The sequence below is a fragment of the Sus scrofa genome, chromosome 14 (genome assembly GCF_054392235.1).
Source record: "Sus scrofa isolate SSC_HxYL_T2T_F1_AM1 chromosome 14, Sscrofa_HxYL_maternal_Yorkshire_Landrace_v2.0, whole genome shotgun sequence".
Classification (NCBI taxonomy): domain Eukaryota; kingdom Metazoa; phylum Chordata; class Mammalia; order Artiodactyla; family Suidae; genus Sus; species Sus scrofa.
Genome location: NC_139396.1, coordinates 78,921,052 through 78,939,640, shown reverse-complemented (window position 1 = coordinate 78,939,640; position 18,589 = coordinate 78,921,052). Strand labels below are relative to the sequence as shown.

The 18,589-nt window shown below is 51.2% G+C and overlaps 1 protein-coding gene across 6 annotated transcripts in view; it reads left to right on the top strand.

The window, feature by feature from the left end:
• SLC35F3 (solute carrier family 35 member F3) overlaps positions 1-18,589 on the top strand; it is a 317,890-nt gene that overhangs the window by 213,788 nt on the left and 85,513 nt on the right. For 3 of the 6 annotated variants that reach the window (XM_005670968.4, XM_084996906.1, XM_001927867.8), the window contains exon 1: positions 8,552-8,893. The exons of the other annotated variants lie outside the window; for them this stretch is intronic. In XM_005670968.4, coding sequence (XP_005671025.2) covers positions 8,818-8,893 — 76 coding nt within the window. In that variant the 5' untranslated portion in view covers positions 8,552-8,817. Of the gene's footprint in view, positions 1-8,551; positions 8,894-18,589 lie in introns of those variants that run through there. 6 annotated transcript variants of the gene reach the window in all.

Here is an 18,589-nt window from a genome sequence, read left to right as displayed (position 1 = left end):
GGAATGTCACTGGTCAGGACTCACCTTCATTGTCCCCCAGCAGGAAGCATGCCCCCCAGAACAGAATCCACACTGCTTCGAAGGCTTTCAGGGAAGTGATGGGTCAGGGCAAGTGGCCAAGAGCAGAAGCCCCAGGAATGCGGGAGCCACACTGCAGTCCCTCTCACACCAAGAACCTGGCCTCGCCACCTGCCACCAGGGTCCCACCTTTCTCAGGTGGCAGAAAACAGCCAGAAGCCAGGGCAGGGCCTGAGGGTTTCTGAAGAGAGCAGCTCTGCACAGAGAGAAACCCACTGGCATGAGCAGGTTGGCCTTTTCTTTGGGTGGGAGCCAAGGGCACCAAGAGCAGGAGAAAGTTCCTCCCCAGGGAAAAAGCCTGGGAGGACTGCAGGTGCAGGAATTCCAGGAGCAGGTCAGCAGAAGACACTTCCAGGAGCTTCCACGTGGCGAGGGGGACAATGGGCCTGGAGTCAGGCAGGCAGCAGCTGCTGGGATTGGGGAATGTACGGAAACAGGAAGTGTGGTATGTAGCCATCAGGCACCTGTGTGTGGCACTTGGTGGCACATCCCCCCCCCAGGCCACTCCTACCAGGAAACGCAGACTCCTTGATCCCCGGAAGCCTCTGGTGTTTTTAGGATGTGTGGGGGGCAGGGTTAGGCCAGCCACCCAGGCTGGGCTATTTCCTGGACCCACCAGCCTGAGCGAGGAGAAGAACCAGGACTTTGGGAGAAGAAAGAAGCCAGCAGGCATCAGGGATGGTGGGGAGCACACGGGGTTTGTGCTGCCTGCAGCGCCTTTGACACATGGGCAGGACTTTCTTGTTTCCTAAAGGGCCATTTCCAGGGCTGGTCCTGGAAGCCCATCCCGACAGAAGCCCAGCCCACCTCTGCCGTCCTGCTGAATCTGCCTCTCTGGAGGCAGCTTCTTGTCCACCTCAACCCCTGGCAAGTTCCATCTTCTTTCTCCCTGGTGACTTGTCATTGCTTCTGTCCACAGTGCTTTCTGAGACCCTGTCCCTGGGCAGGGTCCCCACCTCACAGTGCTTACAGCCTAGCAGGAACTGAAGAGAGTGTGCAGATAACCCCAGGGCAGGGCAGAGGTGATCCTTGCCTCGGACAGGCCCTGGCCTCAGCGATGTCCGCCCAACGGGGACCCTCTGACCTCCGCTGCCCTCCATAACTCAGGAGTGGAGCAGCTCCTTCCCAAACCCCTTCATCTCTCCCCTTTTCAAGCCGAGGCTGAAGGCCAGTCCCCTTGCCTCACCCTTGGAAAGCCACACCAGCCAAGGGAGTCGACCCCTGCTGCTGACGGGGATGTAGGTCAGTATTGCAGTTCCCAGCCTGTGGAGGAGGAAGAACAGAGGGATCAGACGGGAGGCCAGCTGTGGTGGATGAATCATCCGGAACCGGGCAGGCAGCTATTTCTGAACTAAGTGGCATCGGATCTGTCTCTTCACCTTGAGTCCAGTGTCCTGGTCTCCAAAGCACGTCCTCTGAGATGAAGCCAGTGAGGGGCAGAGAGCCCTGTGCAGGGCGAGTCGGCCAGCCCGGCTGTCCCCCGTTACCAGGCAGGCAGAAGGCACAGTCCAGGGCGGAGGGCGAAGCCCTAGAAAACTAAATTCTGGGTCCTGTGAATATCCCTTTTCCTCCTTCTTCTCCATTGCTCCCTCCTTCCCTTTCCCCCTTTCCTCCCTTCCTCCCTCTCCTCCTTCCTCCTTTCAGCACCAGCTGCATAAGCCTTGTGGTCAGCCCCGGAGATACAACAAACTAGACATGGCCCGGCCCCATGAAAGAACCTGGAGGGAGAGACTGCAAATAGTGCCTAACGTGTCCCTAGTGCTCACCATTCACCACAGAAATTACACTCCCTTCCCAGGTGGCAGCGGCCGCCTCTTCACAGCAATACCAGAAGCATCTGCTATTATTATCATCTCCATTTTAAGGATGAAATGGCTGAGCATGGAGCCATTGAGTAAGTTGCCCAAATGAAATCGTTTGTAAGCAGTCCCCCCTTTCCATACTGACTTGCAGTTTTGTTTTGTTTTTTGGATTTTTTTTTTATTTTTTTGTCTTTTTGTATTTTCTAGGGCCGCTCCCGCGGCATATGGGGGTTTCCAGACTAGGGGTCTAATCGGAGCTGTAGCCGCCAACCTACACCACAGCTCACAGCAACGCCAGATCCTTAATCCACTGAACAAAGCCAGGGATCGAACCCACAAACTCATGGTTTTGCTAGTCGGATTTGCTAACTACTAAGCCACAACAGGAACTCCTGACTCACAGTTTTGGAAGAGGTGTGTGGGAGCTGACAGGTCCGTTTCCCAAGACTGATCACTTTTTGAGTACCTGTTGGGGACCAGACATTGTGCCGTCCCTCTGCACCCCTCAACCATGTTGGCACCTAGCTAGGTCTCAGAAGCCCCAGGAGAGGGAGCCCCAGTCTACTCCAGCATCCACCTGGGACCTCCACCCACTGACCCCCTGCTGTGCTGCTCTCCCAGGGTGGCTGCCCCCTGGTGTCTGCCGCTGAGCATAGGACAGGCTCCTGACTAGGATCCCAGACACCCCTTTCCCGCCTCTGTGCCTCCCCCTTGTTCATTGTGATCCCGGCTCTGGGTCCGGCATGGCCAAGGGCCGGCTGCTGTCTGGTCACCATGGGGCAGTCATGGACGTGCCATCATGGGAAGTGTCTGGAATATGTCTAATGACATCCAGTAAGCTGCCTCTTGATGTCCTGCCCGGAGTTATCCAACCTTGACCTTCTTCCTTAGAGAAAGAGAAGTCTTCGTGGGACCCTAATGAGTCGGGATGTGTCCTGGTGATACATGTCGCTGAGGAAGAGAAGGGAGCTGTGAGGTGGGCAAGGCTGCCGTCTTGTTTCCTGCCCTGGCAGTTGAAGTGATTGAAAAAAGGTATTGATTATTCCCGCTGCATCAGCACGATGAGCTGCCTGATGCTTGAGGAGAGTCAACTTCTTCTTTTCACCATTAAACTTTCTTTCCTGTTGGAAATACCAAGGCTTGCTCCACTCCATCCAGCTTCTGAATGCCTGCAGACTGGCTTTTTTGGGTAAAACTCCATTTCTGGTTCCTGGAACTACTTTAAGCGGATATTTTTAAACCCCAGTAACCACAGAAATAATTTGTTACTCTTACTGCTTAATACTGTAAAGGACTCTGAAACAGTGAATTAAGTGGTCTGTTTTCTGACTATTGAATATCTTAGCTGGATTTTTAACTGTTATTTGAACAGATTAAGTAAAGCTCTTCACATAATTTACAAAGAATATAAGTGTTCACAGTATTTTTTCAGACCACATGGATTATGACCCAGGAGTGAGGTAGAATGAAACCAACTTAGCAGACCCCATTCAGCAGTTTTTTTGCAATGAAAGAACAGACTAGAATAAAAGGAAAAGAAGTGCTAACAAGTGGTAAAGGCATATTTTCTTAAAGTCAGTTATATATATGTGTATGTTCGTACACGTAAAATATATTTTCTTAATTTTTAAAATGATGTATTTTGGAGTTCCCATCGTAGCACAGCAGAGACAAATCTGACTAGGAACCATGAGGTTGAGGGTTCGATCCCTGGCCTCGCTCAGTGGGTTAAGGATCTGGCATTGCTCTGTACTGTGGTGTAGGTCGCAGACGTGGCTTGGGTCTGGCGTTGTGACTGTGGCAAAGGCTGGCAGCTACAGCTCCGATTCGACCCCTAGCCTTGGTCGAATTAATAGTGACAACTTTGTAATAAACCAAGTCTAACACGGAACCCCCAACAGATAAACATAGAGTTGTTTTGCCCAGAGACCAGAAACATAGTTTGAAAAACCTCTTCAGGGGCATCCTGTCATGGCTCAGTTGTTAACGAATCTGACTAGGAACCATGAGGTTGCGGGTTTGATCCCTGGCCTCGCTCAGTGGGTTAAGGATCCCGTGTTGCCGTGAGCCGTGGTGTAGGTTGCAGACACGGCTCAGATCTGGCGTTGCTGTGGCTGTGGTATAGGCGAGCAGCTACAGCTCCGATTCGACCCCTAGCCTTGGAACCTCCATATGCCGTGGGTGCAGCCCTAGAAAAGGCAAAAAGACAAAAACAAAAAAAGAAAAACCTTTTCAGGGAGTTCCCATTATGGCTCAGCAGGTTAAGAACCTGACATAGTCTCCATGAGGATTCGGGGTCGATCCCTGGCCTTGTTCAGTGGGTTAAGGATCCTGTGTTGCCGTGAGCTGTGGTGTAGGTTACAGATGTGACTCAGATATCGTGTTGCTGCCGCCATGGTATAGGCTTCGCTGAGGCTGTGGGCTGCAGCTCCGATTTGACCCCTAGCCCAGGAACTTCCATATGCCCCAGGTGCAACCCTAAAAAGGAAAAAAAAAAAAAAAAAAAACCCTCTCATGCCCTAATTAGGCAACCAAGGCCAAAATAGGCTGAGTGACCGCTCAAGGTTGGCCACTCTTCCTGGTGGGGCTGGATTTCAAATTCACACTGTTGGCTGATGTTCAGGCTTTTTCCATGCTGTCTTGGCCTCCAGAATCTCAGGTACCACTTAGGCCCACCCAAGGGATTGGATGCCTTCTTGGGACAAAACAGTAGGAGCACAGGTATGCACGTACCAGCACAGAGGAGAGAACAGGCCGGTGACCACCAGCCCCCCACAATGGACAGAAGACCTATGCGTCCGCTCAGGAAGGCAGAACAGACTGTTTGGGCAAAGCAGGTCATGTGGGGAGCCTGGAGCCAGAATGTAAGGCCAGCTGGGAGCCCAGGGCCAGAAGGAAAAGTGGTAAAAGCCTCCAGAATGTGAGGAATCAGCCAGGTGCTTCCCGATGATTCACCCCAGGCTTATCTGCCTTTTTCTTCCTAAAGGGCCATGGGTGGACCTCACGAGTTGCAGCGGAAATAGAGCCACTTGGTGGTTGGAGAAACTGGCTGTTTCTCCTTTCTTACCCGAGATCTCTTTCACTTCTTTCTCTTTGGTTTGCAAGTCGGGGGTTAGGGAGATGGCAGGGAGGCTGCTGGAGCCAGACTAGGGAGTCTGAAACTCAGGCTCCTGGTATGTAAGGTCTGTATCAGAGGCTTGTGGCCCGCCTATCTATTCAGTGAACCTATTGCAATGTTTGGGCTATAATACCAAAGACACCAAACCTATCTCTTCTTTATAAGCCTCCTGTACCACAAACTACCATTAAATATCTCACCTCCTCAACTGCGTCGATGAGGAAAACAAAGGAGAGAGTGGGGTTAGTGACAAAGATCAGGCTTCCATCAACACAGCAACCATTTCATAGAAAACTGAGGAAATGCTTGGCTTGGGTGGGTGAACCACTGTGCCGTGTATCTTCCGAAGATGACAAGGAAAGTCTGTGAGTGATTATGACCTGAAACAGTCACCCTACACCCCCTTTCAGATCAACTCCTGTGATACCAGATTTAAGATAGATGTCTGCCCAATGACATCCTGTAGTTATGAGTGCACACAAACACCTTCCAAAGAGAAACCGGGGTCGGAGGTCAAATGGCCCATCCTCTTGCCTGCATACTATTTATCCAGAGTTGCTTCCATAGGTATTTCAGGGATCATGTCGCTCTCTTTGTTGAAAAACTTGTTAGCACCTTTTTTTTTTTTTTTTGGTAATTTGAGATTTGGCTGTTGAGTGGGGAACTTGGTGATTTTCTAGGTATCCCTGAGATGTCACTATGCCTAACTTTCTTTCTTTTTAATTTGGTTTTTTTTTTTTTTTTTGGCGACACCCATCACATGTAGAATTCCCCAGCCTAGGAATCAACCTCACACTGCTGTGGTGACAATGCAGTGATCCTTAATCTGCTGAGCCACCAGGGAACTCCTTTTATATGCTAACTTTATCATAGAGTTTTAAATTGTTGGAATTCTCAAAATACCAGTATGTGCTCGTACACCAGCACACAGTTAACATTCTAGAATAACTTTGAGTTTTTAAACATGTATCCCCACCACCCCTACTCCCCAAAAATATGTGAACTGAGGAGCTTCCATATTCATATGGGAAGCAGTAGAGACTTAAAAGGAGTGTAGAAAGTCTGTTATTTCAGGAGGGAGGTAAGATTTTGTTTGTTTGTTTTGTTGAAATACAACGTGAGGGAACACACAAGGCTGATGGAGTCGAATATAGAGAAAAGAAAAAAAAAAGAAACAGCACTCAGTAATTAAAATTAAGGAGAAGAAGTTGAAAATCAGTAATGTCTCTTTTTTTTTAAACGGCCTCTCTCAAGGCATATGGAAGTTCCCTCGGGCCAGGGATTAAATCCCAGCCTCAGCTGCTGTGGCAATGCAAGATCTTTTACCCACGGTGCTGGGCCTAGGTTCAAACCTGCATCTCTGGAGGAGATGAGCAACTGCAGCTGGATTCTTAACCCACTGCTCCTCAGCAGGCACTCAGGTACCCCTTCTTTGATTAGCAGAAATTAACAGAAGGTGATGACCTTTCAGCTATCAGAAGGTTCTGGAGCATCCTGCAGGGGGCAAAAAAAAAAAAAATTAGGTGACAGTTAATTAATGACCGAAATGAATGGCAGGGGGTTTTAATTATACTTTAATCATCTGTCTGACTTGGACATTAACATTATTTTAAATAGAAAGTAGATACCTTCAGAAACAATCAGACACTTATTGGGCACTTTTGCTATGATCCGTGCAGATAGTAAGTGTGGATAGGCCAGTGTGCAGTGCTGGGAGGACCCAGGCAAGCACGACTGAGGTCTTCCAGGAGGTGTGCAAGCTCGTAGGATCTTTTAAAACCACTTTCAAATGAAAGGAAATGGATTACGGATGATGCATCTCCCACCTGAATTGGAAGAGTTATGTGAAATGTTTGCGTTTGATGTTTATAATGTAAGCGGACCACAGAGCAGTTGCAAGTGCAGGCTTTTGATTTGTTCAGACTTGGATTTAAATCCCTGCTCAGGCAGTTACTCTAAGACCTGGAACATTTTATTTAACCTCTCTTAGCCTCCATTTACCCATCTGTAAAACAAGGTAACAAGGATCTTACAGAGCTCCTGTGAGTAGAAAATGAAATGATTTATGTAAAGCACTTAACACAGAACTTGATACTTGCTCTAAAAATAGGTACCATTATGATGTGGTTGTTTATTGTGTAGATAGTAAATGTTGATTGAAGAACTTGAAACAATACACAGGAATATTATGTTGAAAAATCCTCTATAATAGAAGAGCTTTTTTTTTTTTCTTTCTTTCTTTAAGCTCATTTGTGCTTAATTTTCACAAAGAGAAGGAATGGTTGGTTAATGACTATGGTGTCATCTCAGGATCTTGGGACAAGCTCCCCGTGAGAGGCGCAGTGCGGAGGCTACCACTAGAGGGCGCTGAGGAGACCCTTCCTTGGCTGTAGTGATGGGGAAAGTGTTCTGAAAGCCCTGTTTTTTGGAGACTGGGGAGCCACTCTGTTCATCATGGCTGTTCAGGAGGGCAAATCATAACAAGAACCCTACAAGACCAACTGCTTCTACCACAGCCCTGGGCGTAAGCAGGTGGATGTTGCCAGAGGCATCTAGTAGGTGCCAGGCTAGGAAAGTTCATAGCTCTAAGGTCACTCTCTCCTCCCACTCTCCCCCTCCACCATGCAACTGAGGTACTCTCTTATAGGGGACAAGAATGACATCATACAGGAGAATATCAACACTGAGACAGGAAACCAGGTAGAGTGGGAAGTTCTGAAACTCTGGGTAAGGATTTAACAATAACAGCAAAACCCATCTTGAATCACCACTGAACCTTCAGATGCCCAGTGAGGACTAAGACCAAAACTAATAACTGATGGCTGGTCATGTGTGAATGCTGTGTCCATAAGGTCCTGTGCATCCTACCTGCAGGCACAGCAGGGCACCTTTGAAGATGCATGGTCCCGGGATAAAGGCTCCGGGGACTGGGTAGTCACTCAGAGATCTCCCAGGCAAGTGATGCAGTAGGTATGTCACTGCTTTTTAACAAGCATCATTGGCCAGTAACTTACAGGTGTGTCTGAGTGGGAGCAGTGAGACCAGTGCCTGCAGAGGCAAAAGCCAGAGCTGCTGTTGCAGTAAAAAAAACCTGGGAGCTGGTTTGAAGCTTTCTCCACTGCTTGGCTGTTTGGCGTCTCCCGACTGGGGCCCTGGAGCAGAAATCTCAGGCTTGCTTGGGACTGTTCAGCTTCTATGGACTCTTCATCTCCTCAAAAAAGAACTGTCCACCGGGATCAGACAGAATCAGGTGCCTCCAGACTCTTCCGGAGAAGTTAATGCAAGCCTTTTTCTGACTTTTCCTGTAAAGCAACACTTCAGGATTTTGTCCGAGGAGACAACCCTGTTTGAACTTGTGAACCGCTAAGACTATATTCGCGGGGCCTCCCCTGCCGCGCGCGGGTCGCTTCGGCCGGGGAGCTGCTCTGACCCGAGGCAACCGGGACCGGGCGCCCAGGGAGGAAGCCGGGCTGCGGGGCTGGGCGTCCCGGGGCGGGGGCGGAGCAGGTGAGCCCGCTGGGTGGGAGTGGGGAGTGCACTTGGACGTGACGTTGGAGTTTGCAGCAACCTCGGAGCGGGAGGCTGTGAGCGCGCTGTGTGCAGTGGTTGCGCTGCCGGGGACCATGCGCTCCGCCGGGCGGCCGCCGCAGTGAGTCGCGCGGGGACGGGAACCGGGCCGGCAGCCGGGGAGGCAGGGCCGGGGCGGCCAGTCGCTCGCGCTCCTCCTCGGGGGAGGCCACCCGGCCCGCGAGGCGCGCTCCTGCCGGCCCCAGGATGTAGGCGATCCGCGGCGGCGCTCCTGCAGGCGGACGGCTCATCATGAAGAAGCACTCGGCCCGGGTGGCCCCGCTCAGCGCCTGCAACAGTCCGGTCCTGACCCTCACCAAAGTGGAAGGTAACGGCCCGGGGCGGCGGGGCCCGGCGCGGGGTCCCCGCACCCCCTTACCTGCCCCCTCCCTGGGCAGTGCCGCCCGCAGTGCTGCGCTCCTGCCTCCTGCGGGGGTGGAGATTCGGCCGCCCCGCTGCCCGGAGCTGCTGCGGGGGCTGCGGGCTGCCCATCCGGCTGCCTCCTTCCCGGGCGGCCCCCGCGCAGCTGTCGGCAGCGCCTCAGCTCCTTCCAGGCCTGTCCCGAGTCCCCTGGATTTGGAACCCTTCCCCCTCACCCTGCCCCCAAGCAGACCAGAGGCGTTGCTCGGCTGCCGAGTCGGGAGAGGGCTGGTCGCCGCAGGCTGAGACGTCCCTGTGCCCAGAACCTTCCCCAGCCCACCAGCCAAGTGATGCTCCGCTCCGCGGCAGGGCCCGCAGGTGAGCGAAAAGCCACCAGTAGCCTAGAAATGTGTTCTGCCTCCCCCTCCTCCCCGCCCCATTCCCGGGACTTAAGGCAGACACCCTGAGAAGGTGCCCCCCCACCGCGCTCAGGGGACCGGGAGAGCTTGCCTCACTCTCACCCAGCGGCCATCCCGCTGGAGTAAAGAGGATCTTGCTTTCCATGGCGGGGAGGGGTTGAGGGGGAAGCAGAGAGGTGGTCTCGGTCCCCAACTCCTTCTCTCGGGAGACAGAAGCAGAGTGGCTGAGTCTCCCCTAGAACCGGCCAAGTTGGCCAGGTAGGGGCTGGGAAGGGACCATCAGCGGGGAGAGGAAGGCAGACGCCCCCAGTTCCAGCCAGGCCCTCACTTTACCTCAACCAAGGAGCCCAGTGCAAGCGGGAGTCCCAGGCCTGGGACAGCCAGCCCGCCTCTGCTGTGCCCCCCGGTTAGCGCTGGCTCCTGTGCCCCTCGCCAAACAAACCCAAACGTCAGAGTTTGGAGCAGAGAAAGATTTATTGTAGGCCATGCAAAGGGACAGGTAGCTTGCTTCCCACCAAAAAAGAAAAAAAAAAAAAAAAAAAAAAACAAAAAAAAAACAAAAACCCACCACCTGAAATCTCTGAACTGTTTTTGTAAAGCATTTTTAAAAGCCAGGTTGGGGGCAGGAGGTGGGGGGGTGTCTCAGGGTGAGAGATCAGCTTAGTGCACCATTCTCTGATTGGCTGATGGTGAGGTCACAGGGGTTCACATTACTGGTCCTTAGGTTCCAGGAGGCCTGGAGGCTCAGTGCTCATGGTCTTTAAGTAGTTAACTTCCATTAGTGGTGGTGGGGATTCAAAGGACTCAGGAAATGCACATCAGATACTGTTTTCTGGGTACTTCAGAGAGGAGCTAAGGTAGAGGATATGGAGGGGAGGGCCTGCTCTGGAAAGGTCCCATAGGATCAGTTACACTGGGCCTGCAGCCTGGCATTGGGACCTTTAGGTGATAGCTTCCACGGACCCTGTATCCTCTCGCAAGCTCTTGTTTGTTACAATGAGACTGAGAACCAGAGGAAGGAAGATGGCGGCCAGCAGGACCCCCATCCTACAGATAAGGACTGTGAGGCCTCAGAAAGGTGGGTGGACTTGTCCAGGACCTACAGCTACTAGGTGGGGAAGCAGGAATGGAATCCTGCTGTCGGATCCAAAAGACATTCTCTTTAGAATGTGGCTTTGCACTAATCTGCAACTCCTATTTCTCATCATTTTCTACCTTTAGGAGGTTGATTTTTTTTCCCCCTTCGCCTGGCTCTCTTCTCCCCTCCCCCACCCCAATCTTAGGAAGAAACTTAGTATCAGGGACCTACACCTGAATCTAGGGCCTGTGCTCCCTCTCCTGTGGGGAGGGGGGAGGTTGCAGTTCCAAGCCTTCTCAGAGACCTTGCTGGGTGTATGTACAGGCTGGAGGGGGGGAGATTGGAAGTTTGCCTCGTTTGCAGAGGCTGGAAGTGGCCGCTCATTCATGGGATCTTCATGGGAAGCTGCCCCGCCCTTACTGTTTAAGTCAGACAGGTTGGTTCTGCTCTCCAGCCACAGGGTACCCTCCTCAGACAGCCCCCTGCCCACCTGTGGCACTGGGAGTCAGGCTGGGCATGGATGGTGAAGCTTCCAAGGCTGGGTGCTATGACCTCAGCTGTGTTGCAGGAGGTGGAGGTGGGGGCAGGGGGGTGGGGAGGACATGCCAGGCAGCGTGCTCCCCTCCAGCCCCTTCATTCAGGGGATGAACGTGGGGACATCCTCCCCAAGTCCTTTATAGGGCTACTGCCAGCTGAGCGTTGAGCCTCCAGTTCACACGGACAACCATAGCAAGCCACAGGCTTAGTTTCTTAACCAACATTTGCACGTCTGTGGGTGATGGAGAGTGTATTAAACAGAGAATTGGGCAGACTGGGGAGCCAGTCTGTGTGCTTCCCCCCTGACAGTTTGACGTTTATAAATCATAAACCCTGAACCTCCATTTCTCCAACTGTAAAGTAAAACTAATAAGCGACTTTGGCCAATGCAGTGAGGTAGGTGGGTGACAGCACCTAGCCATATGCCAAGCATACAGTAGGTGCTTAATAATGTCTGACAGTCCTCTAGTCACAGACTGTCTTGCACCTTCGACGAACCTCCTTGCTATTCTCAAAGAATGTGTGTGGGGGGGGGACAGTATCTAGAAGCATCTGCTGAATTCCAGTGGTCCTAGAAGGCCTCCAGTGGCCTTCGTGTGTAGGGTACCCGTGTGTGTGTCAGCAAGTCCGCAGGGCAGAGCCTGATTAAACCTGCCTGGACTTCCATGTAGCTCGCTCGTTCTCTTTGCCTGTTTTTTTTTTTTTTTTTTTTTTTTCCCCTTTGGTATTTGTGTTCAGTTTGCCTTTGGATCTATTTTTTGAAGCCATTTGCATCTTGCGTGCCTGTTTTGGAAGTGTTGAATCACTGTTTTGCCTTGGGTGCACAGAATAAGGTGGTCCCCAGGCTGTGGCTGTTTCTGTGTGGATGGCAGACAGGCTACAGTGACAGAACGCAGCCAGCAAGGAATATTTATCAGCTTGTGCAGTGTGTCTTCTAAGGGGAGGCCAGAAGGCACCAGCATGTGGTCCATATAAAACCAAAATAGCAAATACAGTGCTTGGTTGAACTCAAACACGGGAAGGTGGACGAGATGACTTCATTCACTCAATGAATACCTCATCCGACCCTGCTCTGCGTCCTTTGTCTTCTTAGCAAAGCCCTGGAAATGCCAAGATGAGCCACTAGCTTCATTGTCTGAAGGAAGTTTCAGGCTAGTGGGAAGGAGACATCCAGGTGAATGAATTGTCCAGTACGAGGTAGGAAGTTCTGGTTCAGAGGTGAGGACAAAGTACTGTAGGGACACTGAGAACTGAGTAATCTGAGGGGGGTCTTCCTGAGGAGGGGGCCTTCCTGAGGAGGAGGTCTCCCTGAGGAGGGGGTCTCCCCAAAAAGAAGGGGGCTTCCCTGAGGAAGAGGGGGTCTTCCTGAGGAGAAAGGGTTCTCCCTGAGGAGGGGTCCTCCCTGAGGAGGAGGGAGCCTCCCTGAGGAGGAGGGAGCCTCCCTGAGGAGGAAGGGGGGGGTCTTCCTGAGGAGGAGGGGTTCTCCCTGAAGAGGGGATCTTTCTGAGGAGGAGGCCTAAGGCAGAGGCGTTACAACTGAAGTGAGAACACTTGTCAGGCAAGGAGAGGAGGGGAGGCTTTTCTGTGTACAAGTCTGGCCAGGAAGCTTGAGGAGACCACAGAGGGGCCTGGAATAGGAGTTGAAGCTCACAAGGGACTTCCAGCCCGGTGGATGGCACTGGTCCCCTCTGAGGGCATATCTTGTTTTCATAGTCCTTTCCTGGCGTTCTCATTGGACTCAGACACTGAATATTGACCAGTAACACATCTTTAGTAAAGACCTATTTACTCGGATCATCTATATTCATAACCAGCTAATTCACGTTCAATAAAATTACATTCGGTAGGAATTAATGGTTGAGAGCAGTGCAGTAAATTCAATCCCCAAGAGGCTGCCCATATGTAGTTAGTCCTGTGGAAAGAATGAGGACCCTGGAGTCAGATGGACAGGATTAGCGCCCACCCCTCTTTCTGACCCAAGTAACTAGCTTAATGAGTAAAGCTCTGGGAATCCATTCTTTTATCTGGAAATGAGTGTGACAATATACCCCTCTTTATAATATTGACAGTCGTTTTTGCCAAAGAGCCTTTGCACTTTGCTTGAGGAGGTGGCTACATTATTTGTCTTTCTCCCCAAGAAAGGGCAAGCACTGTCACTGCAGTTTACAGACAGGAAAACTGAGGCTCAGAGAGATCTTGCACTTAAGGTCATGCAGTAAGAAAAATGCAAGGCTTCACCTCTCTACCTGCAGGGCACTTTGTAAATGCTCAATAAATGTTTTCTCCAGAAGCTTCCATCACAGCGTGATGGAGGTCTGGATCACTGGGGGCTCACAGCGCCCTCTGCTGTTGGTATTTTTAATGCCTCTGCTCCATGGCGGTCAGCCAGTCACAGCCTCCCTCAACTAGGTGTGGCTCCTTTGTTTTGATTATGGGAATAAGACTGTCATTCTGGAAGCCTCAGTTATTATGTATGTGGGGACATAGCCCTGAAGGCCAACCTGAACGGCCTGCTTTCTTGAGAAGTATGCTGCCAAAGGGTTCCAGAGCCCCAAACCTTTCTCAGGTTGGACTGAAACCTCAATGACAAGAACCCCTGCTCTATTGATCCGATGTTACCCAATATGAGCAAGACAATGAAGATATTGTTAGGGAAACTAAGAGGAGTTAGTTATAGTCCTTGACCCAAACAAGTGCAATGTCATACATGCATGCAAAGAATGATTGTTTGTTGAAATGCAACTTTTTTTTGTTGTGTTTTGTTTTTGCCTTTTTAGAACCATACCCACGGCATATGGAGGTTCCCAGGCTAAGGATCTAATCAGAGCTGTAGCCGCCGGCCTACGCCTGAGCCACAGCATCTCGGAATCCAAGCCGAGTCTGCAACCTACACCACAACTCACAGCAACGCCAGATCCTTAACCCACTGAGCGAGGCCAGGGATCAAACCCAAAACCTCATGGTTCCTAGTCGGATTCGTTTCCACTGCGCCACAACCGGACCTCCAAAATGCAACGTTTTTAATGCCATGAAAGAAGTAGAAAAGAAATGGTGGGTTTCAGCTGAGGGCATGCTCACTGCTGGCAGGAATGCAGATGGCCGCTTTGTAGCATTCCTGTTACCATTATCCCCTGCTTGGCCAAAATGACATCATCTAACAGCACCCTCTTTCCCACTGAACCTGGATGTGGCCTTGGAACTGATTTCATCAGCCAACTCCAGGTGATGACTATGCAGTCATTGGTCTTCTGGGAACAAGATGGAGGCGCCAAGGTGGAGGCCATTCCTCTGCCCTCATAGGTGGGAGGTGAGAACGGGTTCCTGGCAGAGGCTAGGAATGAGTTGCCCTTGGCAGAGAGCTGTGGCTGGTCTGCTGGGGCCAGATATTAGGTTAACTAAAGAAGTCAGGGGAGGCAGGGGCCAAGGTCAAGGCTGACCATGGGCAAATTGGAGGCCTCCCAGACACTGGGCTCAGGAGAGTGGATTGAAACAGGAAGGAAAGGGAAGGTGGGATTGCAGGGAGGAGGAGACACCATCTGCATCTGTGATATTCAAAATGAGCATGAAGGTGAGTTTATCAGTCATAATAAATATTTCCCTTTAAGTAAAGGAATTAGGATAGAGTAAAAATACCAAAGTTTATCACAGAGTTTAAGGAGGAGGGCAGAAAAGGAGCCAAAGATGACTCTAAAGATTAAGACACCAGAGTTCCCTGGTGGCTCAGAGGGTTAAGGATCTGGCATTGTCACGGCAGCAGCTCAGGTCACTGCAGTGACTCGGTTGGATTTCTGGCCTGGGAACTTCCACATGCCTTGAATGTGGCCAAAATAATGGATAAAAAATGCATAAAAATAAAGATGAAGACACCATTGGCAGTCACAGCCAGGGTAGGAAAAGAAACTCATCTGTGAGGGAGATAAGGAATTTAGACAAGTTGAGGTTGAGGCCTTGGCAGTGTCTTCAAGTGCGGGGAAAGCGGTGAAAGCACAGTGACAAATCAGGTAAGAGGTGGCCCCATGGGGATGAAAGGCGGGGCACAGAAGCCTCCTGGCCACAGACATTGGGAGATAGAGGAGGCTGAAGAGGAGGCAGAACCTGGGTCATATGCCATCGTGGAAACCTCAGGAAGAAAACCGAGAAAGAGAAATGCGCTATCAAATACAGCCAAAGGAGGGAGTTCCCTTCGTGGCTCCATGGTTAAGGAACCCGACCAGGATCCATGAGGTTGTGGGTTCGATCCGTGGCCTCACCCAGTGGGTTAAGGATCCCGTGTTGCCGTGAGCTGTGGTGTAGTTCGCAGACCCGGCTGGATCTGGTGTTGCTGTGGCTGTGGTGTAGGCCGGCAGCTGTAGCTCTGATTCGATCCCTAACCTGGGAACTTCCATGTGCTGCGGGTACCGCCCTAATAAGCCAAAAAAAAAAAAAAAAAAAAAAGACCAAAGGAAATGGTTTTGTAGAAACGCTTTTAAATGGGTCGTAGTCTATAAGCCAGGTTGCAAGGGGTGAGTGTTTGTTGAGGAGGAAGAAAAGCAGTGGCAGGTAAAGGCGTTTGGTGAGGGGAGGTAGGCATGCTTCAGAGGAAACGGAGAGATTTGGGGAGAGCCCACGTTTCTGTAAACCGGAGGAAGGGGGCTGCTTCCAGGACAGGTCTGCAGTGGCCCCAGGAGAACGTGACGGTGGCCTGGGGAGGAAGAGGGGCCTGGAATGACAGCACAGATCAGAGAAGGTGTGATTAGCCTAGCAAAGGAAGAGGGAAGGGATGGGATGAGATACAGAGAAATGTGCAGCTGCAGGGGAGGGAAGCCTAGGGTCGGTCCCAAGCTGGTAACTTTCATCTCTGGCACGTTGGAAGTGGCATCATTTGCCAAAAATGATAGTTGGGGAGTGATGGCTTGAAGAAGTGGGAAAGGGTTCGGAGGAGCTATGTTGGAAAGCCAGGAAGAGATGTAATTTTTTTTTTTTTTTTTTTTGTCTTTTGTCCTTTTAGGGCCGCACCCGTGGCATATGGAGGTTCCCAGGCTGGGGGTCGAATTGGAGCTGTAGCCGCTGGCCTACACCACAGCCACAGCAACACCAGATCTGAGCCACGTCTGCAACCTACACCACAGCTCACGGCAACCCTGGAGCCTTAACCCACTGAGGGAGGCCAGGGATCAAACCTGCAACCTCATGTTTCCTAGTCAGATTTATTTCCGCTGCGCCATGACGGGAACGCCAAGACAGGAACTCCAAGATGTAATTCTTAAAAGCCTTTTTGGCGAGTGATTGGGTCTCACTGGTTAAGACACCTTGGAACCTGGGGGCAGAGTGTGCAGGGAGGAAGGCCAAGGGGAGGCCGGCATGGGGGTAGGATGCTGCCGGTTCACCTGCTGCCCCTCCCGCCCCCCACTCCAGCTCTAATGCCTGGATCCCACATGCCTCCGCCCCCACCTCCCCCCGGCCCCGAGCCTGGTCTTCTCAGTTCTGAAAAGAAAGGGGGTTAGAATGGATCTTCCATTAGCTCTTTCAGGCAGGAACATTCTCGAAGTCTATTAAGTAGTTTCCTCATTAGTAGAGATTGGTTTATCTGATTAAAACCCTTTACGAGCTCTAATCAGAGAGCAGAATTCTGAGGGCACAAGGCCCGAGACAACTAAGAGATTTGGCCAGAGAGTGCGCGCATGTGTACACATTTGTGAGTTCATGCAACAGCATGCGCTTTCAGGGGTGGGGTTTGGCAGTTGAGCAGGGGGAGGAGAGACCAGCTGGGTGAGCTCAAATTGTCCCAGGCATCTTCAGCAGCAGCACCTCCCGCCCCTGCTCCAATGGGTGCTACGAAAAGAAGGGTTTAGAAAGACCCCAAAGAGGAGAGTTGCAACTTCCCAGCTTTTCCTGACGCTGCCCTGGGTGTTTCTGTCAGAAGGAGCATCACCCTCGGGTGACAGGGAAAGGCCTGCCCCCTAGGAGGAGAGAATCCTAAAAAGGCTCCTGTGATTCCTTCAGCCCAACCCCACTTGGGTCCTTGGCCAAGCAAGTTTGGTCCTGTCTCAGAGATGTGCGCGCCATGCATGACTCTGCTCAGAACTGGCTGTTTCAGAAGCTGGTGCTTTGCTTCTCCAGAGGTTGTTATAAAACGACCCCCTCCCCGGCCGCCAGTGAAAATATCTCCCTGTTCCCTGCTCCCCTGCAGGGGGAAGGGCTCCAAACACCACTTTCTTCCTGGCGGGCCCTGCTACGCACAGTCCACCCTCCTGTAAACCCCCCTCTCCCCGTGGGATACCGCATCCTGAGTCCCACCACGTAGATGGGAAGAAATCCTCTGATAGAAGGAGAAACGTCAGAGTGGGGTGCATGCAGGTCATGAGAGGTATCGGATTATCCCAGGTCTGTACCTGGTGGGTGCCTGCTGTGCCTGGGCTCCAGGTGGAAGCTGCACAGGCCAGAACTGGCAGGCATGTGGATTAAAGTTGATCCACTCCAGCCCAGGTGTGTCTTCAGATCACAGATCAAAACAGGCCCTTGTTCCCTCCCAAGCAGCTTCTTCCTGCCCCCAGAATGCAAAGGCCATTATTTAAAGCTTATCCAGCTCCAGGCATGTGTACCTTGGGGGCTGTGAAGCATTCCAGGATTGTCTTTTTTTTTTTTTTTTTTTTGGCCGCATTTGTGGCATGTGGAAGTTCCAGGCCAGGGATGGAACCTGCGCTATAGCAGTGACCTGAGTCACAACAGTGACATCAGATCCTGAACCCACTGAGCCACCAGGGAACTCCCATCCAGGATTATCTTAAATCCCCTGCATGCGGCGCTGTGATGTGGACGTTGGGACCGCTAAGGATGTGAGGAATGGGGCAGAAAGTCCAGTCAAGGCGACTGTTTACTGAGTGGTTGTGATGGCAGGGGCGTGGCCAGATCCAGGCCTGACTCCAGGTGGAACTTCAGGGGAATCTCAGAGAAACTCCCACCACCCCACTCCCTCCCCCTCAGAAAAGCAGCCCTCATTTTTCTCCCAGTTCCATATCCACACCAGAGAAATAATTTTGGTTTTTATAAACAACTCTGCAGCCGCCGTGTTTCCTTCTATCGCTCTCCACACTGTCTCTGGGAATCAGAGCAAAGGCTTAGGCAATTCACAGGAAGAAGAGTATAAGATTGTGTCTAGTATTTCTTTTCTTTTTTAAAAAGTTTTTTATTAAAGTGTAGTTGTTACATTGTTCTGTCAATTCCTGCTGTACATCGCAGTTACCCAGTCATATATATATATGTATGTCATATATATATATATATATACACATTCTTTTTCTTCTCATATCATCTTCCATCATGTTCTATCCCAAGTGATTGGATATAGTTTATAATTTTTTTTTTTTTATTTCTTGGGCCAAACCCACAGCATATGGAGGTTCCCAGACTAGTGGTCGAACTGGAGCTGTAGCCACTGGCCTGCACCACAGCCACAGCAACACTGGATCCGAGACGTATCTGTGACCCACACCACAGCTCACGGCAACACCGGATCCTTAACCTACTGAGCGAGGCCAGGGGATCAAACCTGCAACCTCATGATTCCAAGTTGGATTCATTTCCACTGCGCCACAATGGGAACTTGTAGTTCTAATCCAGTAACCCAGGGCAGTTGTGTCTTCTCCTGAGA